Consider the following 25,376-nt stretch of genomic DNA (forward strand, 5'->3'; position numbering starts at 1 on the left):
AGAGCAACGCTCCCCGTGGGCCACCCTCGTCCTGGAGCTGTGATTTTGGTCCGGCCCAGGAGCAGGCCCGCGCACCGGGTCGCCAAAGATCAGGGATGAAATTTAAACAAAAATGGAGGAGCAGCCCCCTTAAATAATCAAATAGGGGCTGCAACCTCTCGCACTCCACATAAAGGTGAAAAACAGTTTGATCCAGGTTGCAGGCGGCCTGGGTATCCGTGAAGTGACATAAAAACTAATTGCACGTCACTGCTGCATGCAACACTCTCCACCCCAGATCCCCAATGGCGCAGAGCAAGACTGCCGCACAGAACTGACCTGAGATTTGCCTTTTCAGCGCTCCTGATTTTTCTCTCCCACCCAGTTCTGCCCCTGGATCCACTTAAATGTATTTTTGAGCTGTGCCCCATCATTATGTATTTTACTTAGTTTATGTTAGTACTTGCTGTTCTGATGTGTATGATATAAGATATGGAATAGAGAAGCATCCGATATCTAAACAATGACTGGGTACAGTTCTGGTCACCACATTACAGGAAAGTTGTGATTGCACTAGAGAGGGTACAGAGGTGATTTATGAGGATGTTGCCTCCAGGACTGGAGAATTTTAGCGATGAGGAAAGATTGGATAGGCTGGGGTTGTTTTCTTTGGAACAGAGGAGGCTGAGGAGTGATTTAATTGAGGTGTATAAAATTATGAGGGGCCTAGATAGAGTGGCTAGGAAAGACCTATTTCCCCTAAGCAGAGAGGTCAATAACCAGGGAGCATAGATTTAAAGTAATTGGTAGAAGGATTAGAGGGGAGTTGAGGAGAACTTTTTTCACCCAGAGGGTGGTGGGGGTCTGGAACTCACTGCCTGAAAGGGTGGTAGAGGCAGAAACCCTCATCGCATTTAAAAAGTACTTGGATATGCACTTGAAGTGCCGTAACCTGCAGGGCTACGGACCAAGAGCTGAAAAGTGGGATTAGACTGAAGAGCTCTTTTTCTGCCGGCACAGACACGATGAGCCGAATGGCCTCCTCCTGTGCAAATTTCTATGATTCTATATTGCAATATTGCTCTTGATTTCTTTGTGGAAGTGACAACCCAAGTGACCTGTGGTGAACCTATGACACAGTGTACCCAGCATTTCAATAGGCCTTTGACAAAGGGTTAAATTACGAGGAAATAAATTGGGAAACACTTTTTCGCACAAAGGGTAGTGGAAATGCGGAATTATCTTCACCAAAAGGCTGCGGATGCTGGGCCAATTATAAATTTCAAGACTGAGAGTGACAGATTTTTAAGGGTAACAAGGGATGTAGATCAAAGGTGGGTAAATGGAGTTGAGGTATAGATCAGCTGTGTTGTAATTAAATGGTGGAACAGGCTCGAGGGGCTGAAAGGCCTCCTCCTGTTCCTATTTTCCACAAGGAAAGGCAATGAATTAAGCGCACAACTGCGGGGATTCAGGATAAATCTTGGGAATGGAATGGATAAGGAACTGGTTGAAGTGTAGGAAACAATGAGTATGTGTTAAAGAAGATGGGCTAGATTTTCAGGGAGCCGTCAGGCGGGGTTTCAGGCGTGTGGTGTGGGGGGGAAATCCCGAATTTGGGGGTCCCGCCCAAAACCCCGCCCCACGTAAGTTTCAGGGGCGGCGGGTACCCGCCCCGCACTAGGACCCGCCGAAACCAGGCGGGAAGGGATTAGTGCCAATTAACTGCTTGTTAACAGGCAGTTTTTAGCCTAATCCCTATTTTGAGGGGTTTCGTGTGGGTTTCCCGACGGTTCCAAACCACGCCAGGTTAGAGCAGGCGGGCCGTCAGGTTGAAGGAGTTGGAGGGGTCGCAATGTCGGCGCTCAGGTGAGTGATGGGTGCATGAGTGCAAAGGTAAGTGTGTTTGGTGTGTCTAAAGTGTGTAAAGAACTTTTACTTACCTGTACTTAGCTTAGCAGCCTTTCTTCCTGTAGCCGTAGGGAACGCATCACTCAGCCGGAACTGAAAGCTGAACAGCTGCAATCTGTCAAAAGTGACAGCCTTCAGCTTTGAGTGCCTCTGACAGTTCTAACTGAGTCTGTGCAGAATGACTCAGCTTAGAACTCAGAGTGTCAGTGTTTCACAGCTTCAAACAGCTGTCAAACGCTGATATTTCATCTGTCAAAGAACTCTTGACAGATGAAATTTCAGTCTGTGACGTCACCGCTGGGCGGGCTCAACAAGGTCAGTCAAGGGAAAATTGTGCAGATTGGCCGGACGTCGAAGTAGGCGGGTCAAAAACCTGAAAGGGGAAGTCCCGCCTTCTTCCCGACAGGTTCGGCAAAATCTACCCCAATATGTCAGAATGGGGGGAACTAATGAGTGGGCTACTTCAGGGTTCAGTACTGGGACCACTGCTGTTTCTAATTTATGTAAAGCACCTTCAGTCAGAAACTCAAAGCAAAGTGGTCAAATAGGAGGGACAGTGGAATCAGAAGAGGCAGATCAGAAAGAGTTGGACAAGCTATGTAAGTGAACAGAACAAAGACGGATGAATCTTTAATGCAGACAAGTGTAAAGTGCTACACATTAGAAGAAAAAATAGATGACACATGTACTCCATGAAAGGTGTTGAAATAGCTAAGGATGAAGATAAAAGAGATCTAGGAAACCTGATGCTAAACATGATCAACTAATGCAGAGCAGCAACCAACAAAGCCAAACTACATAGCCAAAATGGTAGAATGCAAGTCAGAGGAGGTAATGATCAAACTTTATAGTGTTCCATTCAGACTACATCTTGACTGCTGCATCCAGTTCTGGTCGCCAAGTGACGAGAGATGTTCAAGCACTGAAGGCAGTGCAGAGAAGAGGCTGATCTCCGTGTGTCGGGGAGTAACAGTAAAGAAATCATAAATGTAAGTACCAATATAGTTTCTCTTTATCTATTTCTAGTTTAATAAGTTTAGCTGAATGCAGCCCATGCCAAGAGCCAGGATATTGGATCAGGCCCACCATATAAAATGAGGTTGGCACCCCTGATATAACACAAGTAGATTGAGGGTGAGAAAATGGTCAACTATTTGAAGTTCTGGTAAGTTACAGTAGCATAGTGGTTCGGGTACTGGACTAGTATTCCAGATGTAAGAAGTCACACAACACCAGGTTATAGTCCAACAGCTTTATTTGAAATCACAAGCTTTCGGAGCGCTGACGAAGGAGCAGCGCTCCGAAAGCTTGTGATTTCAAATAAAGCTGTTGGACTATAACCTGGTGTTGTGTGACTTCTTACATTTGTCCACCCCAGTCCAACTCCGGCATCTCCACACCATAGTATTCCAGAGGCCTGGACTGATGATCCAAAGACGTGAGTTCAAATCCCACCATGGCAACTGGGGAATTTAAATTCAATTAATTAAATCTGGAATAATAAAAAGCTAGTATCAGTACTGGATTGTCGTAAAAACCCATCTGGTTTAAAAACCCATCTAATGCCGTTTAGGGAAGGAAATCTGCTGTCCTTGCCCGGTCTGGCCGATATGTGATTCCAGACCCACAGCAACCCAACTGCCCTCTGCCACGCCATTGTATTCAAGAAGGTAAGGGCAATTAGGGATGGGCAATAGATGCTGGCCTTGCTGGTGATGTCCACAGCCAATGAATTTTTAAAAATTGCATGGGGTAGGGCCAATAGTACAGTTGTAATAATGACCCTCGTCTTAAATGTGGGCTATAGATTTCTTGTTTTGTGTTTTATTTGGGCTATAAAGTGAGGGTGATAGGGGTCTTGTATTTATGGGTGAATATATATGCAAGAGCAGTCTTAATTGCGTTATCTTTTCTGACTTCTCTCTTGCACCTACGTTGTTGCATGTTCTATGTAGGCTTTCCCTGGGTCGCAGCCTATAGCCTTTCCAGAGTAAAGAAATATTTTGCATTTATATAGTGCCTTCCACAACCTCAGGATATCCCAAAGCGCTTCACAGCCAATAAAGTACTTTTGAATTGTAGTCAGTGTTGCAATGTAGGGAAACACAGCTGTCAGTTTGTGCATAGCAAGGACCCACAAACAGCAATGAGATAAGTGAGCAGTACATTGGTTTTAGTGACCCGTTTGAGGCTAAATGTTGGCCAGGACACTTTGAGAACCCTCCCCCTCACCCACCCCTCACCCACAAAATAATGTTTGCTGCACTGTGTCCTGTTAATCACAGGCTAGCTTAGAATATATTTTTAAAATCCTGCTGAGCTTCACCAGGTATAATGCATTCACCAAATGCCCTGGTAATTTGTTTGAGCAAATTCTAAATTTATTGCAGTGTAAATAGATAACGACATTAATGCACCACGAGTGCAGTTTGTACAAACCTGAATTTTGACTTGTACCAGTGAATGGTTGAGTTAATAAGGGCATGTTAACATTTGGTGTACAGCCAAAAATAACACAGCCGGGATAAAGTAAACTCCAGGTGGACAAAGTGCTGTTTCCAAAATGATGAAATCCTCACTATTACTTAATGCTGTGTGTAGGTTTTAGAGACAGTAGTGGAAAATGGCTAACACAGGCATCAGAGGAAGGTGAAGAAGTACATTTGGCCAAGTATCCCAGCATGCTTTACATTCAGATTGCCAGACTGCCGAGCCTTAGAGTATCGCTGTGCAAAAACAGTAAGACTATAGCTTAAAAATAGCTTAAGTTGCAGAAGTAGGTGACCATAGATGTGATGGTGTCATCTGCAGTTGCAGCTGGGCAGTCGGCAACTCAGTAGCTGGAGCTCCTGGTGACACCTTTGGAGATACTGTCTGTAGAGATGCTTGAGTGAGATGAGATAAGAAACGAAAGCAGAACAAAGGCAGATGCGAGGGAACCATAGTACTACAGGAAACTCTCTCTTAACCGGCAAAATTCAGGAGTAGGTTCAGGTAAGTTTTACTTTATATTAGTGGCCGTGTAACCGGGGTTCCTGCACCTGTGGCCGTGTAACCGGGGTTCCTGCACCTGTGGCCGTGTAACCGGGGTTCCTGCACCTGTGGCCGTGTAACCGGGGTTCCTGCACCTGTGGCCGTGTAACCGGGGTTCCTGCACCTGTGGCCGTGTAACCGGGGTTCCTGCACCTGTGGCCGTGTAACCGGGGTTCCTGCACCTGTGGCCGTGTAACCGGGGTTCCTGCACCTGTGGCCGTGTAACCGGGGTTCCTGCACCTGTGGCCGTGTAACTGGGGTTCCTGCACCTGTGGCCGTGTAACCGGGGTTCCTGCACCTGTGGCCGTGTAACCGGGGTTCCTGCACCTGTGGCCATGTAACTGGGGTTCCTGCACCTGTGGCCGTGTAACCGGGGTTCCTGCACCTGTGGCCGTGTAACCGGGGTTCCTGCACCTGTGGCCGTGTAACTGGGGTTCCTGCACCTGTGGCCGTGTAACCGGGGTTCCTGCACCTGTGGCCGTGTAACCGGGGTTCCTGCACCTGTGGCCGTGTAACCGGGGTTCCTGCACCTGTGGCCGTGTAACCGGGGTTCCTGCACCTGTGGCCGTGTAACTGGGGTTCCTGCACCTGTGGCCGTGTAACCGGGGTTCCTGCACCTGTGGCCGTGTAACCGGGGTTCCTGGATCTGTGGCCGTGTAACCGGGGTTCCTGCACCTGTGGCCGTGTAACTGGGGTTCCTGCACCTGTGGCTGTGTAACCTGGGCTCCTGCACCAGTGGCCATGTACGGGGCTCTTGTACCTTGGTAAGTATACCTCTCTGTAATCCGGACTTTTTGATCAACCGGCACCACGCCGGTCCCGTCGGTGCCGGATAAAAAAGAGTTTCCTGTATCTAGATCTATTTTTAGATGATCGAACTGCTTGGGTGGTATATCACATGACCTAGGCAGGATTGTTCGCTCGAGGGACGAAAGCTACCACCGTGGTAGCCACGTCTGACTGCTGGAGTTTCAACCAATGTGCCAGAATTGTAAGGATTGATACGATTGTATCGTATTCATGATTGACACATTTTACAGTAGTGCGTTATCGCGTCCGTGACAAAGAAAAGGTAAAAGCGATTTAAAATTTTTTTTCCACCAGTGAACTTGTAGGCAACAGAGAGGAACATTGAGTTCTTTGGATAATGATAACATTTTAAATTCAATTCAGGCTTCAGCTCAAGGCCTCGGTCTGTAGTTTGTAAATTGTGGGGTTGGATTTCTGTAATTAGTGAAATATTCATAAATTAACATTATTCATCATGTATGCAGTTTGTTGTCCTATAAATTGTGTTCAGACGCTTCTATAAATGCTGTATTTCAGTGAACAGTTTTACGTGCAATTCAGGCTTCAGCTCAAGGACTTGGTCAGTGATAAAAGGGCCTTTGGACTCGTTTAGAACTGGTCATCGACTGTAGACACAAGCAAACGCCACGCACTTTTAATCTGTGAGATTGAAGATGGCGCAGCATGAGAATCTGTCTGTGGTGCTCTACGAAAAAAACGATCTGAGACTGGTAACCAATTTATCACTTTTGTCTCATTTTATACCTTATACTTGCAGGAAGTGAGATGGTCAGGGTCAAGGATGATCCTTCAGGGAAAAACAAATAAATGCAGAGCCAGTGCTTCAGTGCATTTTCTTATCAAAGACAATTACGGAGCAATTAGCCTGTAAATCTTGGGAGAATTGTGAAATCCCCTAAAATGTTAATGGGATTTATTTTAATTCTGCTCTAATTACTGGAATGTTAACAAATTTATCTCAAATTCTCATCCTACTAGATTTTTAAAAATACTATGGAAGAAATTCTGTTTAGCTTGGTTTAATATTAAACATTCGCGAATGGATACAAAAGCAAAATACTGCAGATGCTGGAAATCTGAAATAAAAACATAAAATGCTGGAAATATTCAGCGGGTCAGGCAGCATCTGTGGAGAGCATTTTATAATCGCTCAACCATTGGCGGCCGTGCCTTCAGCTGCCTGGGCCCTGAGCTCTGGACTTCCCTCCCTAAACCTCTTCACCTCGCTACCTCGCTCTCCTCCTTTAAGACGCTCCTTATAACCTACCTCTTTGACCAAGCTTTTGGTCACCTGCCCCAATTTCTTCTTATGTGGCTCGGTGTCAAATTTTTCTCTTATAACACTCCTGTGAAGCACCTTGGGACGCTTTACTGTGTTAAAGGTGCTATATAAATACAAGTTGTTGTTGTTGAGAGAAAAACAGTTTAAGTTTCCGGTCGATGACTTTTCATCAGAACTGGAAAATGTTAGAGATGTAACAGGTTTAGAGGCGGGGAAAGCGGGGAGGGGAGGGAAGAACAAAAGGGAAGGTCTGTGATAGGGTGGAAGGCAGGAGAGATTAAATGACAAAAGGGATGATGGTGCGAGGCAAAAGGAGATGGTAATGGGACAAGTTAAGGAAATGAAAGATGGGTCTAGAGGAGGTGTAAATGGGAATGGCAGAATCATCAACAGCTGCCATCCGAAAAAATGGGGGCAGAGGTTATGATCTGAAATTGTTGAAATCAATGTTGAGTCCGGAAGGCTGTAAAGTGCCTAATAGAAAGATGAGGTGCTGTTCCTCGAGCTTACTGGAACAGTGTAAGAGGCCGAGGACAGAGTGCAAGTGGGGTGGAGAATTAAAATGACAGATGACCGGAAGCTCGGGGTCATGCTTGCAGACTGAACGGAGGTGTTCCACAAAGCGGTCACCCAGTCTGCATTTGGTCTCCCCAATCTAGAGGAGACCGCATTGTGAGCAGCGAATACAGTATACTAAATTGAAAGAAGTACAAGTAAATCGCTGTTTCACCTGGAATGAGTGTTTGGGACCCTGGACAGTGGGGAGGGAGAAGGTAAAGGGGCAGGTGTTGCATCTCCTGCGCTTGCACAGGAAAGTGCCATGGGAAGGGGAAGGGGTGTTAGGGGTGATTGAGGAGTGGATCAGGGTGTCGCGGAGGGAGCGGTCCCTTCGGATACTGCAAGGGGAGGTGAGGGGAAGATGTGTTTGGTGGTGGGATCACGCTGGAGCTGGCGGAAATGGCAGCGGATGATCCGTTGAATGTGGAGGCTGGTGGGGTGGAAGGTGAGGACAAGGGGAACCCTATCGTGAGTCTGGGAGGGAGGGTAAGGCATGAGGGCACCCCTTCTCGGGAATGGATGTTTCTTGGATATTGGAAAGACTTGGCAGGTGGTGGAGGAGGTTGTGTGCAAGGGTGGCCCGGGATGGAGTCTGTACTTTGCATACGGGGGGACTCTTGTGTGATTTTTAACTGAAGGAATTTTGGCAGTAAAATCTGTTTGTAATGTTCAACAAGCTTGATTAATGATGCAGTGTTGTTTATCAGCGCATGTTGTTAGAGCATAGTTACATATTAACTTTGCATATGTTGTTCATGATCGTAAAAGTAAAAGAAAAAAAGACTTGCATTTCTACAGCGCCTTTCACGACCACCGGACGTCCCAAAGCGCTTTACAGCCAATGAAGTACTTTTCGAAGTGTAGTCACTGTTGTAATGTAGGAAACGCGGCAGCCAATTTGTCCACAGCAAGCTCCCACAAACAGCAACGTGATAATGACCAGACCATCTGTTTTTGTGTTGATGACAATACTAGCACAAAAAGGAGATTTTTTTTTGTTGTCTTGGTTTTAAGGAAATCTTTAAGAAAAGAATATCAAATTCTTTTTAGGACACGCACCTCCTGTCTACAAACCTAATTTCCTGTTTTCATTATTGCTGGCCACACTTCTCTGCCAAGATTCACCATTGTAAATTTTATGTCAGCATTTCCGGTTCAATTTTGCCATCAATGTACTTGCAGGATCTGGCCACCAAATAGTTCTGTGGAACAAGTTTGTGAAGTGAAGACCAATTCCAACCCCCCTCCATATCTTTCAGCTTACAGTACCATGGATAATTTACTAGTGCATATATATATTCTGAACAGTTTCGTCACATGGTACATACAAGAGATTATATTGGCACATTTTAAAGTTGTGCACTTGTTAGGGGGAATTCCCAATATGTGTTCCTGGAGCTGAAGCTCAGTGCTGGGGGAGCGCATTTGTAAAATTGCCCGTGTAGGGCTGCAGCTTCTACTGCAGTGTGGAGTTCTAGAGTTGAATTAAACTTGAAAAAAAAGGATGCTGGCATTCCAAACTATTGTGGCATGGAATGGTAGAGCAAAGTTCACTCTCGGGTGTCCCCACATGGCCCTGACATGTTGTCCCAAATGGCACTGGCTGGAGGTTACGCACTTTTCATTAGAACAGAGAAGGTTTAGGGGAGAGCTGATCACCTCTGAAGGGTGTTCACATTTCTGAAAGGTTTTGATGAAGTAAATCAGGACAATTGATTTCTACCGATTGTTGAATCAGTAACTGGAGGGCATAAATTTAAAATCATCACTAAAAGAGACAAAGGAAGAAGCTAGGAAAAACAGGGGTTAGGATGTGGAATGCCCTCCCAGAAACAATGGTGGAAGCAGAACCCATTGTAGCTTTTAAAAGGGAAGTGACTAAATCTTTGAGTATGGGGTAAGAGCAGGGGATAGCTCTTTCAAACAGCACGCATAGGTGCAATAGAAAGACTAGCCTCCTTCTGTTTTGTAAAATTCTATGATTCTACTTCCTTATACATAGAATTACATAGAGTATGCAGCACACAAACAGGCCATTCGGCCCAACCAGTCCACGCCGGCGTTTAGGCTCCACTCGAGCCTCCTCCCGTCCTTCCTCACCTAACACTATCAGCGTAACCCTCTATTCCCTTCTCCCTCATATGCTTGTCCAGCTTCCCCTTAAATGCATCTATACTATTCGCCTCAACCACTCCCTGTGGTAGCGAGTTCCACATTCTCACCACTCTCTGGGTAAAGAAGTTTCTTCGGAATTCCCTATTGGATTTCTTGGTGACTATCTTATACCGATGGCCTCTAGTTTTGCTCTTCCCCACAAGTGGAAACACTCTCTCTGTATCCACTCTATCAAAACCTTTCATAATTTTAAAGACCTCTATTAGGCCACTCCTCAGACTTCCCTTTTCAAGAGAAAAGAGACCCGGCCTGTTCATCCTTTCCCGATAGGTATAACCTCGCAGTTCTGATATCATCCTTGTAAATCTTTTTGCACCCTCTCCAGTGCCTCTGTATCCTTTTTATAATCCTTTTTATAATATGGCGACCAGAACTGTACACAGTACTCCAAGTGTGGTCTAACCAAGGTTCCATACAACTTTAGCATAACTTCTCTAATTTGCATTAATTGCCCTTGTGGGAGGAGCACATTACCACTGACCAGTGTTGTGTGGTTCCAAGTGATATACTCAATAAGAGCTTCGATAAAGTGAGCATGAGCCCATTTTCTAACACTCTGTCATAATTGCTTCCTGCTCCAGCACACATTAGACACCCAATTCATTCTCTTATTTCTAATTTCCCAGATGAGTCACTTGTTTTTTCCCCAGTATCTTCCCTAGTGAGTATCCAGATTACCACGCCTGATAAAAGGAGGATAACCCTTTGTATTGCTCAAGTGAGCACCAAAGTTCACATAGTTTATAAAGGAGGATGACTGCTTCAGTCTCTCCCAGTAAGTATCCAGGTTAATGGGCCTAATTGCAAGATCACTAAATACAGATGACGGAGGACATTCGATCCATCTTCGCTTATGTGCCAGAAGTGCAACCTACAGTATCCCCCCCCTGCAACATCCAACCGGTTCTTGAATGAGTTCAAGGTTTAAACCTGATGAAGGAGGATGCCCTGTAGCTCTTCATTATAGCTCCAATTTATTTGTAATTACAATAGTAGTAGAATCTCAATGTTGTGATTTCTGGCACAACTACAGAGAGTCCGACCTTTCTCAAGTACATATCCCATCTTCCCGTTACAGGAACAGCGTCCAATCCCAGAACCAGGCCCCAATGGTAAGTCTTTTTATTCTTCCCTGCCTCAATAATTGTCATTCATTTTCAGGCACGACCATTGTAACTTAAAATAAATAAACAGAAAATGTGGGAAACAAGGGTCCCTGGTTTAAGACGATGAATAAGTCAAATTCTAAAAGTAAAGCAAACTACTGGATCTGAAATAAAAACAGAAAGTGCTGGAAGTACACAGCAGGCCAGGCAGCATCTGGAGAGAGAGAAACAGAGTTAACGTTTCAGGTCGATGACCCCTGGCTTAAAAGCTGTTCATCTCTTAACATCTTCCAGTTCTGATGAATGGTCATCGACCTGAAACGTTAACTCTGTCTCTCTCTCCACAGATGTTGCCTGACCTGCTGAGTGTTTCCAGCATTTTCTGCTTTTAAGTCAAAATTCTATTTTTATTACATGGAATTCTGACAATTTTACCCCTTTTGGGGCAGATTGAATTCTGTAACTGTCCAATGAAAAATCTAATTCAGTGGCCTCAGCTATGTGGGGTGAAGCCATCATTGAAAGGGCTGTCCTGGTAGAATGCGAATACCGTTCAAGTTTGAATACAACCTTGTATAATTAGACTGAAGTTTGAAAATCCTCTTTCTCTTTTCTTGAGCTGTGCTGTCTTTCTCATCAGTCCGCACAGCATTTTGCGAGTAGCAGGAACAAAACAAATACTCCCAGTCCTTTCTTCCTGAAAAATAAATCTGAACGCGTTTGCATTTCAGTGCCTATTTCTCAAAGCCTTAAAACTGACTTTTTTCCCCACGGAATTATGCTACACTAAAATGGCACTGTTACGAATTTGGACCTTCCCTAGTTTGGTGTACCATAAGTAATCTGAGCATCCTACTTTTATAGCACTTGACTAACAGTACCATGCATTTACTTGCACATTAGTGTAACCAGGGAGCCCCTTGTGATGTGAACTCGATGTTTGTGTCTTCTGCACATTCTCTGTGAAGGCAGACCAAGTAACTGCTTGGTGCGATGAAGACTGATGCGAATCAGTAAGGTGATCTATTTCAGAGTAAGATGAACATACAGAGTAGCAGCGATGATTAGACTCACTTAATTCAAACAGTACAACGTAATCTTTGCGTAACAATACAAAATAAAGGATATATCATGCTTCCCCACATTAGGGTCGCCTTACTTGACTTGAAAAAGGTCATTTCTAACTATTCTTCCCTGAACATCAATCTTTTCACAGCCTTTGCTGACTGCCTCACAGGTTTCAACAGCCGCCCCACGACTGCCTGTGTCTGTTTTATCACGGCCGGAAAAGGGATCAAGACTTTTCAACACAATGGTTGTGAGGTCCTTTTCAATGGCTGAGATGGTTTAATGAATTGTTTATTATTTACAGCCTATGGGGATACAGCACCAACATCAGCTCATTAAAATTTTAACTATCTATTGTATCAGAGCCTTTTTTTAAACTTGTGTGAATATACTATGCTCTCTACTCAAAACCAAACATTAAAGTTACTCATTTTGTCATATCCTTTCTGTGGTGTAGTCAAAAGACCCCAAAATGTGATCAGCACCAGTTATAAAATGTATCATTCCCATGATTATAATTTTCTTGCTATGTTGTACTTTCAGAGGTCCTGGTGAAGATGCATTCTGTCGGGATCTGTGGCTCTGATGTCCATTACTGGCAAAATGGAGGAATTGGAGATTTTGTTTTAAAGAAACCAATGGTCCTGGGGCACGAGGCGTCGGGGACTGTGTTTAAAGTGGGGTCTGGAGTACAACATCTTAAAGCAGGTCAGTCAACATAACAGAAAGCATTAATTTTACCTCCGCAGTAGCAGCCGCCAATGTACGTGACTTGGATTCACGTGCAAAACCAGAATGTACTCACTGAATGTGGGGTGGGGAAATATGTAAATACTAATTATATGTGTTAATTTGCTGAGAGCTCATCTATGGGTTATGAAGGAAAAGTGCACACAGGCGGTTTATGATACGATAAAATCATAGAATAGGACAGCACAGACCATTCGGCCCATCGTGTCTGCGCCGGCTCTTTCAAAGAGCGATCCAGTTAGTCCCACTCCCCCGCTCTTTCCCCATATCCCTGCAATTTTTTCTCTTCAAGTATTTATCCAATTCCCTTTTGAAGGCTACTATAGAATCTGTATCCACCACCCTATCGGGCAGGGCATTCCAAATCCTAACCACTCGTTGTGTGAAAAAGTTTTTCTCATGTCGCCTCTGGTTCTTTTTTTAATCACCTTAAATCTGTGCCCTCTCGTTATCGACCCTTCAGCCATTGGAAACAGTTTCTCTTTATTTACTCTAAACCCTTCATGATTTTAAACACCTCTATCAAATTTCCTCTTAGCCTTCTCTGCTCCAAGGAGAACAACCCCAGATTTTCTAGTCTATCCACGTAACTGTATCCCCTCATCCCTGGAACCATTCCAGTAAATCTCTTCTGTACCCTCTCCAATGCCTTCATGTCCTTCCTAAAGTGCGGTGCCCAGAATTGGACACAATACTCCAGCTGGGGTCGAACAAGGGTTTTATAAAAAAAAAAAAATTTAAGTTTTTAATTTTTCCAAAAATGTTTCATGTGACCAGAGATCCTGGAATGAGCTGTCACGCATTCTTTTTCTCTCTCATTTTCTTTCCTGCAATCCACTTCTGCAGACTTTGAACCCCTCACTGAAATGCGGTCCCACAGGCAATGGTCACCCTTGGGTGCCTGGTCTAAGTGGCCATTGGTCAGTGAGTGCGGGCAGCCTGTTCAAGTATGGGGACCATTGCAGCCAAGCGTGGTTCTGCCTCTGTCCAGCGTTCATGCACGTGTCCTCCAGCAGGGCTCCAAGATGGGAACACCAGCTGATTTTTCGCTTCTCAAACTCTGGGGCACTCTGCCCGATTTTAGTCCCAATACCACTGCCCCACCTGGGATTAGCTATTTCAACCAGGGACAGAATCTGGGGCCTTATGGGTCTCCATAGCTCAGATTTTATCTCTGAGCCATCAGATAGTTTTCCCAATCAAGCAGCGAGTTCCAAAGATTGGCTAGTGCTCAACTGTGTCTTTTCTGCACTTGTTTGGGCATATCTGTAAGAAGGGGAGCATGCCTTATGTGAGAAGGTGACATGTGGCCCTTTCCCTGAGCTGAGGCACTCGCTTTGATGGCCAGCAATTAATAAGTTGAAGCCACCCACAAATATCATACCAAGACCATACCTTCTGTGGCAACATAAAGGTGACCCATCCAAGGATAACCCCCACCGTGTTTACCCCTGCACTGATGTTTGCTGTTAAAAGATTGTGCACTAAGTGTCCGAGCGTTTCCTCTGCTACAGGCGACAGAGTTGCCATCGAGCCTGGAATCCCCAGAGAAAATGATGAGCATTGCAGAACTGGGCGTTACAACCTCTCCCCGACGATTTTCTTCTCTGCTACTCCTCCCGACGATGGGAATCTTTGCCGATACAACACCCACGATGCCAACTACTGCTACAAGTAAGTTACTTGGAGCATCGGTTATATGGAGAGAAATGACCCTGGTGTAAAAAACAGAAGATGCTGGAAATATTCAGCAGGTCAGATGGCATCTGTGGAGAGAGAAACAGAGTTAATGGGGGGGATTTTGCCAGCGCTCGGGGCGGGTTTGGAGGCAGGACCGGTGGCAAAATGGTAAAAAATGGGAGCGAGTCCCGAACCCGCTCCCAACCCGCCTCCAAACGATCTTCCCGGGAGGGACCCGTCTCCTAGCGGCGGAAGGGTATTCGAGCCAATTAACTGCCTGTTAACACATAGTTAACACGCAGTTAACAGGCAGTTAACAGACTTTTTCCCAATTTGCGCCTACTTTTCGACTGCTGCTGCGGGCTTCCTGACGTCGGGAACCCCGCCAGGGTAAGTGAGGCGAGCTGTGGGTCTGTTTTACTGTAACACTAGAAATGACAGCTTCAGAGGTAGTGTGAAGCTGCAATGGGACACTGGTAAGTATGACAGGTGAGAGAATGTTGGGAATTTTTTTTTTTACTGTGGTTTGATGCTTCTCCAGGTGACGAGCTTTGATGTGTTTGTGCAGCCTCATCTCATCGGGAGAAGTGACAGATGGCTTCTGCAATCTCACATGCAGCTGCCATCTGTTTCATCCTAAGGAGTCATTGGAGAGCCTGGGTGCAAGGGCTCACCTTTGGACAGTGACTGTCAGTGTTTGACAGCACCTCAATGCTGTCAAACACTGACAATTCAGCTGTCAAAAAATTATGGTGCCTGTCACTTTAACAAAACCGGCAGATGAAGCGTCATGCACTGACGTAATCGGACACTGGCTTTCCTTTAATTGGCCGGCAAGCCTGCAGGGCGGGCTTAACAAGGCCAATCAAGGGGAAATAGCGTCTGTTCATCAGACGTCGCTGGGGGGCGGGACTGAAACCCGAAAACCAGCAGTCCCGCCTCGACCTCTGGATCTAAGGTAAAATCCAGCCCAAAGTTTCAGGTCGATGACTTTTCGTCAGAACAGATTTCCAACATCTGCAGTATTTTGCTTTTGTATTAATGATGCTGGTGGTTTGTTTGAGGCAGTACATTGCGGGTGGGTAACATTGGGAATTTATGACAGAAAGTTTTGACTGTTCACATATATGTAAAATGCTGAAATCCTTTTCTTGTAATCGTCCAAACGTTAATCTAGTGCAAGTCCTATTTTCCCCATTAAACACTTGTGAAATGGCAATTCAGGCTTCATTAAATACATTTTATTACACCCTTCACAAAAATGAGCTCCCGTTGGCAGTGTCGCAATTCTTATGAGTTGAGGTGTGTTCTTGTTCACAAATCAATTTGAGTTGGCGTGCCCTGAGTGAATAATAGATCCATTTATCATTTTCTGGATTGCATGTAGGATATCCACTGCACGCACCTATCACTTCGCAGAATGATGACTATCAGTCTCATTAGAGAGTTGCATGAGTAAATTAATCAAACACGTTTATTCAAATAGAGTCATTTGCTGAAACAAGATGTAACCAATATTTGAAATCAGCTCCTAAAAAGTTTAAACAGAAAAATCTCGTGACTGTGTTCCATTGATTGGCTATCTTTGTAGACCTTTTTAACAAATTCTATCCAGAAGGAGAATTGTCACCCATGCCTTCTCAGAATTACTTCTGGAGCTGTGTTTTGCCTCCACTTCCGTCACAGCTGGATAAAAACCGTAACTAACTGATACAAAAAAAAGGGTGTCCTGATTCTTTCACCCATAAAACCCATTGAAATAAAGTCTCGCTTTTGAAAAGCCAGTCTGCGAGGCAATTTACTCGAAGAATGGAATCTGCAGGGCAGGTAACTGCTCAGCCAGCCGAGGACAACTTCAAACATTTGGTGTATGGAGTCAAGTGACTGGTTTGTCTAATGTTGTTCCTGCACCCTCTTTTTGAAAACCGATCCTGTTGAAGTCTGTAACTTGCAGCTCTTCTGCTGTTAGTCACTATATGGCCCTCCCCCTGATCCACCATCAAGAAAAGAAAGACTTGCATTTATATAGCGCCTTTCATGACCACCGGATGTCCCAAAGCGCTTTACAGCCAATTAAGTATTTTTTTGAAGTGTAGTCACTGTTGTAATGTAGGAAATGCGGCAGCCAATTTGCACACAGCAAGCTCCCACAAACAGCGATGTGAAAATGACCAGATCATCTGTTTTTAGTGATGTTGATTGAGGGATAAATATTGGCCCCAGGACACCGGGGAGAACACCCCTGCTCTTCTTCGAAATAGTGCCACGGGATCTTTTACATCCACCTCAGAGAAGACGGGGCCTCGGTTTAACGCCTCATCCGAAAGATGGCATCTCCAACAGTGCAGCACTCCCTCAGTACTGCACTGGAGTGTCAGCCCAGATTTTTATGCTCAAGTCTCTAGAGTGGGACTTGAACACACAACCTTCTAACTCGGAGGCGAGGGTGCTGCCCACTGAGCCACGGCTGACACGTCAAAGGCAGGTGTTTCTGGGCTGCTGCTTGCTGCATGTGACTTGGCCTCTGTGCTTACAGCTTTCGTGTTTGAAATGGGATTCAAAATGGAAAATGAATAATAAAGAATCTCTTTCCAAAGTTTAGTTCTTGGATGGGTAAAGTGAATAGAAAATCTGGAATCTAACAGCATTGTAATCATTCACTAATTCTGTTACTAAATTTTAAATTATCCTAACAAGAGGCAGTGACTTAATTCTAACCGATTACAGTGAAACTTGGATTAATCAGTCACTTTAAAAGATTTAATTAATTAGTGGTTAGCTGCTGATTTTCAGATGATTTGGAGGTGGCAGCATTTTGTTTATACCGCCTGGCTGTGAGTCCAACTCATATGCCCATGGGATACCTCCGGGTAGGTGTCCTTGTGGAGGAGATAGGATTATGCCATTATAGCACCAATTCTCTGAATCACGCTCAGGTGCAGCTCCCCGCTGGAACTCTGAATTGAAAAGCGTGTGCTTTACTTTCTAAGATTTAAAAAAAAAGGGATTTAATCACACTGTTCCAAGAATATCATGCAGTGCTAGGTATCTGTTCAAAACAAACTGCATCCAGACTCTTGAGGAAATGAGAGGTTCTAAAGATGCCACGTAAAACAGAATTGTATGTAGGACAGAGTTCCTCTCCAATATAAAGTCAGATACACTGATCTGGTCACATTCCAAGTAGGAACAACAGAATTTTCAAGAAAAGCCCATTGCAGTCCACCTGGCTGAGTCCAAAGTACAAAACATGCCATGCTACAATAGTCTCATACTGATTTTACTAAAACTGGCTAACTTAAGGTGGGATGGGCAATAAATGCTGGCCTTGCCAGCGATGCCTACATCCCATGAACGAATAAAAAGAAGAAAAAAAAAATGTTTTTGGTACAGTCGACTCGTGTTAATTCAAAGTCACTCAATTTGAATTGAAACTGTACTGAAACAGCTTCTGATACCATTTTAATGCAATTTCTTAATTTTTGTGGATAATTAACATTTTGAGGGTGACAATGACTTTAAATTAATAGAAGCAGACAATGCTATGTCCATTATGATTGGCTATTTCTTTATTTGTAAGAGATGGATTCTCATTGTATTGTTACTGATGCACCCATAAGGATTTATTTTTAGAGAAATGCGATTTATACCAAATCTAGTAGTTTGGATTTTTTGTAAATGCAGTTTTAAATATCATCATCAATTGTGGTAATTAAATATCTGCTTGATTTTCCCTACAGCTTCCTCTTGATTTTTAGCGTGTTTTGTTGTGACAGAGCACCAGATATGGGATGAGAAAACGTTCACACTTTTCCCCCTTCATCTCCCTCTGCTGTTAGGTTCAAATTAGCTGGGGAGTAAATCCAATTCCTTTCCTCTGGGGAAACTGGGTGGGCTAGATAGACTGCCATACCAATGTAGAAGACCCTAGGCAGTATTTGTGTATTATCTTTTCCCCTCAAAAAGAAAGAACTTGCATTTATACAGCGCCTTTCATGACCTCAGGACATCTCAAAGTGCTTCACAGCCAATGAAGTACTTTTGAAGTGTAGTCACTGTTGTAATGTAAGAAAACGCGGCAGCCAATTTGCGCACAGCAAGAACCCACAAACAGCAATGTGATGATGATCAGATAATCTGTTTTGTTTTTTAGTGATTAATAAAAGACCAAAGAATTTTTTTTAATGTACAGCTGTCTCACATCGGTTTTAAAACGATAATGGAGAAATTTTGCTTGACTGAGCTCTGGGGTAGTATTTCTGAAATAGTGCTCATGCAGAACTTCGTACGACAGGAATGCCTACTGGGAGTTTGGATGCAGAGATCGATGTATGATTTTCCATCCACAATGGGTGGCTGCTGTGCCCAAATTTCTGATGCGAACGTCCATTGAGTGAAGCTCTGTGCTGTGAGCAATGTACCCCCCCGGAGGTGTATGGCCCCACGTGGCAGCGCACCAATGGCGAGGTCCCGTGCAGGCTGCTCACCAGCTGCTGCTACTGGAAGAGATGCTGTGCAGCAAATGTAAAGGGCCCGCGCAGCAGAAAGAAAATTAGAGGGAGCACTGGCTGTGAGCACAAAGTTTTAAAACCTGTCATTCTATTTCCGTCACACAGACATTAATTTATGTCTGTGTTTGTTACGTTTTGTCATGTTATGTTATGTTTGTGTGCCCTTGTCTCAGGCTCCCTGAATCCGTGAGCTTTGAGGAAGGTGCAATGATTGAGCCTCTTTCTGTCGCCATTCATGCCTGTCGCAGAGGAGGGGTGACGATTGGCAGCAAAATCTTCATTTTAGGGGCAGGTAAGCAGTTAATTGTGTAAGTTACTATTAGCAGCTACTAAACATTGATTTGAATTCTGAATGTACTGTTCCCTTTTCTTTTTAACCCCCATGAACTGCCATTTGCCTGGTACCTACAGATGTTTCCAGCTGAAAATGCTGGAAATACTCAGCAGGCTAGGCAGCATCCGTGGAGAGAGAAACAGAGTTAACGTTTCAGGTCTGGGACTCTCGTCCCAGACCTGAAACGTTGGGCTGGATTTTCATTCAGAAGTCGGGAAAGAGGCGGGACTACAACTTTCAGGTTGTAGTCCTGCCTCCATCGAGATGCGGCCAATCCACGTGATTTTCACTTGATTGACCTTGTTGAGCCCGCCCAGCGAGCTCAGCAGGCCAATTAAGGGCCACCTGGCAACAGGTGATGTCACAGACTGAAATTTCATCTGTCAAGACGTGTTGACAGATGAAATATCAGTGTTTCACAGCTGTTTGAAGCTGTCAAACACTGACAGTCTTACTTCTAACCTGAGTCCTTCTACGCAGACTCAGTTAGAAATCTCGGCGGCACTGAAAGCTGCAGGCTGTCACTTTTGACAGCTTGCCGCGGCCATTCTGCTTTCTGTGCCGGCTGTGTGATGGACTCCCGAAATCTAGAGGAAGGAAGGCTGTAAAGGTAAGTACAGGTAATTTAAACTTCTTTACACACTTTAGACACACCAAACACACTTACCTTTGCACTCATGCACCCATCACTCACCTGAACACCGACATCTCGACCCCTCCAAGTCCTTCAACCCGACGGCCCGACGACTCTAACCTGGCATGGTTTGGAGCCGTCGGGAATCCCATACGCCAACCTTCAAAATAGGGATTAGGTTAAAAACTGCCTGTTAACAGGCAGTTAATTGGCACTAATCCCTTCCCGCCTCGGGTTGGCGGGTACCGGTGCGGGGCGGGTACCCGCCTCCTTTGAAACTTACATGGAGGCGGATTTTGGGCGGGATGGTGTCGGGACCCCCGAATTCGGGATTTTTAGCCCCCCGCACGCCTAAAAGCCTGCCTCACGGCACACTGAAAATCGACCCCGTTAACTCTGTTTCTCTCTCCACGGATGCTGCCTGGCCTGCTGAGTATTTCCAGCATTTTCTGATGTTATTTCAGATTTCCAGCATGTGCAGTATTTTGCGATTGTACAGATGTTTCCAGCTGTCTGGTTCTCTGAATATTTGGTGCCTCTCTGGCTGACATCAGTAAGTGGCTGTACGGAGAATCACGCATGATTCTTCATTGTATGTGGCACCGTGTCTATAAAGCTGTGGCTATAAAGCTCTGTATTTTTCACTGCTCCCACAAACTAAAGTTTACACAAGTTATCGCTCCCTTTCATCAAAGATGTGTCAGCTGCCTTCAGTCCGTAGCACTTTCACCTCTGAGTCAGAAGGTTGTTTAAGCCCCAGTCCAGGACTTGAGCCCACAGTCTAGGCTGACACTGCAGTGTGGGAGTGCTACATTGGTCACACCATTCTTCAGATAAGATGTTAGCCAAGTGGTTCAGGTAGATGTTAACAATCCAATGGCAATATTTGAAGAAGAGTATGGAGTGCTACCCGTCTCCCGGCCAACAATCCTTCCTCATACAACACCACTTCAAAAAAGACTATCTGGTCATTAATCTCATTGTTATCTGTGAGATCTTGCTGTGTGCAAAAACTCAAATGAGCCTTTGCCTACGTAACAACAGTGACTGCACTTCAAAGTAACTTGTGAAGCACATTGAGGTGCGTTGGAGAGATGTGATAATGAGCTCCATAAATGTAAATCTTTTATTTATTTCTTGTAGATGCCGTGTTCTGCCCAGACATTAAAGTGCGGGGACTATAATAACTAGAGATTTAGGGGCAAAAATTCGGTATCGCTCATTTTGGGGCACTAACATCGGCTGGGCACAAAGTTTAGCGCCCGGCACTAATTATCGCCTCCGACTGCAAAATTCGCCTCTATCGCCCCCTGGAGGTGATTTGAGCGCTAAATCAGGCGTTACAGACCTCTCTTAAGGCGCAAACGTCGGGGAGCGAGGCGCTACCGAAGCTCAGGCGATGTCCGTTACCATGGAAGCCAGACAGACTGGCGCCATCCAGTTCTTAAAGAGGAGGGGCCATCTTGCTGGCCAGCCACACCCTGCTCATTGCAGCCTTGAATCTCAGCCGCCTTCAGTCCGTAGCACTTTCACCTCTGAGTCAGCAATTGTGTTGGAAGCACTAACGGATAGGCCCAGGGAAAGAACTCGGGGCTTAGGAACCTCAAAAGTGGTGCTGAGGGTGTTAAATCTCTCCAGACATCTCTCTCCCTCTCAACCTGCGTGTACCAAAAATGTTGCCGACAAGAAAAGGCAGGAATCGCCCGCCTTTAAATAGCGCTCCCCCAGCCCCTTTCCGACTTGAAAACGTTCTTCTCTACCTGTCGTTCCTAGCGGCAGGCGCTAAGGCAGGGGGAGCGACTCAATACCCGGTCCGGGGCGTTGCACGCTTGACTGACGTCACGATCTGTGGGCGCAGGAGATCGTGGCGGTAGTGTTTAGCGCCGCCGCAAAATGACTGGTCAATTTTGCGAGTGGCGCTAAAATCGCCGCGCTTGGGCGTTAAGTTCCTAGCCCCCTGGAGGCACTAACCAACCAAATTTTTCCCCCTTAATGACTAGCTAACCAGAAAAGAAGAAACCCGCGTTTTAGACAAAGCACTTCCCCATACTTGAGAAGAATGAGAGGTGATCTCTTTGAAACATAAAATTCTTCAAGTGCTGGATAGGGTAGATTCCAGGAGGATGTTTCCCATGACTGGGGGTCATAGTCTCAGGATAAGGCCATTTAGGACTGAGATGAGAAATTTCTTCACTCAGAGGGTGGTGAATCTTTAGAATTCTCTACCCCAGAGGGCTGTGGAGGCTCAGTCGTTGAGTATATTCAAGACAGAGATTGATAGATTTTTGGATACCAAGGGAATCAGGGAATATGGGGATCGGGGAGGAAAGTGGAGTTGAGGTCGAAGATCAGCCTTGCTCTTATTGAATGGCGGAGCAGGCTCGAAAGGCCGAATGGTCTACTCCTTCTCCTATTTCTTATGTTCTTATTGTAAGTTCATGCACCTCTTACGGCCTGGGAGGAGCACACCTTTGGCAAGGAGTGTTGCACACGGCTGGAGAATGAGAGAGAAGAAGTGAAGAAAAATAGTTTTTTTTTAAAAATCAAAAAATGCTTAAATTCATGAGATAGATACCCATCCTGGTGTGGAATGATAGTTTCTCGTTCTACAAGACTCCAACAAGTAATTGCAGAATTTATGCCAAATCTATTAAGTAATTCCTTACAAATGATTCTCGTGCATAATGTAAATACAGGAAACTTTGTGCTATCCGGCACCGACGGGACCGAGCTGTTGCCGTTCCCTCAAAACTGCCGGACACACCAGCGTTAATGTTGAAGCATACGGAGCTTTTAATCACCATATCTGACAACAAACACTGTTGCTTAACAACAGCTTCTAAACAGTTGGCCCGTACCTTGGAAGCGTCTCTGTAGCTTAGCAACAGCTTCAGAGAGACTTTCCAGAGCCTGACTGTTTAAAAAAAAAAAAAGCCACTAGAAGAAAAAAAACCTAACAAAACGGCTCCTGATTTTTGCCGGTGGTTCGAGCTTGCCGGACATTTAGCCTCCGGATAACACAAAGTTTCCTGTATAAGAGAATGTTATTCACCAGAGAATCAAGGGCACCATGCCCCAAGTTCTCCAAACTTTACCCTGTCCTTCTGTCCTGAACCTGCCACATGATTTTCTAACGGACAACTTTTTTTATACATTAAGGGCCAATTGGACTTGTGAATCTTCTTATATCCAAGGCCATGGGAGCATCTCAGATCGTGATCTGTGGTAAGTTGTTTGTTTGTGTGTCTTCATTTTAAGTGCATAAGAAAGCCTGGGGCAAGAAAATGCCATTTACCCCATCAGGTCTACTCCATCCAGAATCTATGCATTACAGGAAACTTTTGATTAACCGGCCCCTAAATAACCGGAAATGTCGGTTAACCGGCAAAATTCAGGAGTCGGTTTCAGCTAACTTTTATTACTTGCACAGCAACAAATTGAGGAAGGCAAGGGTTTGGCTGCAGCTGTTGCTAAGCTACAGAGACGCTTGCAACTTGTGGACGTTCTTCTGAAGCTGTTGCTAAGCAATAGGGTTTGTTGCTTCATACGGAGCTCTAAGGTCCGTATCTTTCACTATAGCGTTCGGTTATCCGGAATTGTTGCTGAACCGGCGCCACGTCGGTCCCGCTCGTGCCGGATACCAGAAAGTTTCCTGTAGTATTCTATCATGGGCTATTGTCACTGATCACAAATGAAGTCTGTATAATTGATTAAGCATTTTTCATATCTGTGCCTACAGACAGGTGAAAATTAAAGAATATTATAATAAAATATATAATTTTACATCTTTTCATGCTGCTTAGCTCTAATTCTTTATTTACTGCCTCAGCTTCATGCATCTTTATTACCCGTGATTGTCTCTACCATAGAATCTTACAGCATAGAAGGAGGCCATTCGGCCCATCATGCCTGTGCCGGCTCTCTGCAAAAACTACCCAATCAGTCTCATGCCCCATGTCCTTTCCCCATGTACGCTTCTTAGTCATTCTTTTAAAATGTATCTTTAAACCATTTTCTTTTTACCGTTTCTGGTTTAAAAAATATGAACACGTACTTAAAATAAGTGCTGGTGTTGAGAGGAAGAAGCAAATTTTGCTATAACTTTATAATGCACACCAGAATGTTACATCGCTAACAAAAAAGGGGGCTTGGCTGTGATGCCGCAGTGGTTGAATAGCCAGCTGACTGGGCTTGGACATAGAACAATGACCACTTGGGCAAGGTAATGGAGGATAACTAGTGTAATTGTATCCATTCATCAGCACAAAATAAGGAAGGATATACAGAATGAGAGGTGATCTCATTGAAATGTATAAAATTCTTAGAGAGGGCTTGATGGGATATTTGCTGAGAGGCTGTTTCCACTGGCTGCAGAGTCTAGAACTAGGGGGGTCACAGTCTCAGGATAAGGGGTCGGCCATTTAGGACTGAGGTGAGTAGGAATTTCTTCACTGAGAGGATTGTGAATCTTTGGAGTTCTTTACCCCAGAGGGCTGTGGATGCTCAGTCGATAAGTATAGTCAAGACTGGTTGATAGATTTGTGGGAATCGAGAGATATGGTGATCGGGCGGGAAAGTGGAGTTGAGATTGAAGATCAGCCGTGATCTTATTGAATGGCGGAGCAGGCTCGAGGGGCCGTATGACCTCACCCTTCTCCTATTTCTTATGTTCTTAAATAGAAAAATGGGACAAAAAGGATAGATAGCCAATTTTTTTGACAGCCTGAAGCATTTTGTATCTGTCCTTTGAAGGCTGCTCATCTGGGATTTTATTTACATTAATGGTAAATAAAGATGTTGCCAGAGGTGTAACAATCCCACTCCACCATTTCAGATTTGTCACTGAGTCGATTGGAGAAGGCAAAGCAGCTGGGAGCCAGTTTCACCATTGCAGTAGAGAAAAGCACAAGCGCCAAGGAAGTGAGCCAGAAAGTGAAGCATGCACTCGGTGGAGCTATGCCTGACATATCCATCGAATGCACTGGGGCGGAGTTATGTATCCAGGCGGGTGTCAGTGTAAGTACGGAAGCTGCACAGCTGATACCCGTGTGTGAAGTTTTGTAGTCGGGTACCTATGTAATTTTAAACAAAGTAATTGAATATAAGTTACGATTAAATTGCCAAAATAAAATCCTGAATGTCCTGGGACACGAAAACAAACCCAGACTTGGTGAGCCTTCTTGTGGTACTTAAGCGTATTCTCGGTACAGGAAACTTTGTGCTATCCGGCACCGACGGGACCGAGCTGCTGCCGTTCCCTCAAAACTGCCGTACACTCCAGAGCTAATGTTGAAACATACGGAGATTTTCATCTCCGTATGAATCAACAAACCCTGTTGCTTAGCAACAGCCTCTAAACAGTCGGCAAGCATCTCTGTAGCGTCTCTAGCTGAAGCTGTTGCTTAGCTACAGACGTTGCAGAGCTTGACTGTTCAAAAAAAGCAAAGAAAAACGAAAAGAATAAAAAACGGCTCCTGATTTTTGCCGGTGGCTCGAGCTTGCCGGACGGTTCGCCTCCGGATAACACAAAGTTTCCTGTATCTGG

At 44.8% G+C, this 25,376-nt stretch overlaps 1 protein-coding gene across 6 annotated transcripts in view; it reads left to right on the forward strand.

Moving 5' to 3' along the window:
* LOC147097367 (sorbitol dehydrogenase-like) overlaps positions 1-25,376 on the forward strand; it is a 33,642-nt gene that overhangs the window by 1,905 nt on the left and 6,361 nt on the right. The window contains exons 2-10 of one of the 6 annotated variants that reach the window (XM_085972285.1): positions 2,754-2,879; positions 3,464-3,560; positions 6,250-6,443; positions 10,827-10,860; positions 12,466-12,630; positions 14,187-14,346; positions 19,037-19,155; positions 22,991-23,056; positions 24,666-24,847. In XM_085972285.1, coding sequence (XP_085828411.1) covers positions 6,387-6,443; positions 10,827-10,860; positions 12,466-12,630; positions 14,187-14,346; positions 19,037-19,155; positions 22,991-23,056; positions 24,666-24,847 — 783 coding nt within the window. In that variant the 5' untranslated portion in view covers positions 2,754-2,879; positions 3,464-3,560; positions 6,250-6,386. Of the gene's footprint in view, positions 1-2,753; positions 2,880-3,463; positions 3,561-4,865; positions 4,885-6,249; positions 6,444-10,826; positions 10,861-12,465; positions 12,631-14,186; positions 14,347-19,036; positions 19,156-22,990; positions 23,057-24,665; positions 24,848-25,376 lie in introns of those variants that run through there. The other 5 variants (XM_085972284.1, XM_085972286.1, XM_085972287.1 and 2 more) reach the window with 5 other exon arrangements.

Source organism: Somniosus microcephalus, chromosome 32, assembly GCF_052327205.1.
Source record: "Somniosus microcephalus isolate GS21.2 chromosome 32, FLI_Smic_1.0, whole genome shotgun sequence".
Taxonomy (NCBI): domain Eukaryota; kingdom Metazoa; phylum Chordata; class Chondrichthyes; order Squaliformes; family Somniosidae; genus Somniosus; species Somniosus microcephalus.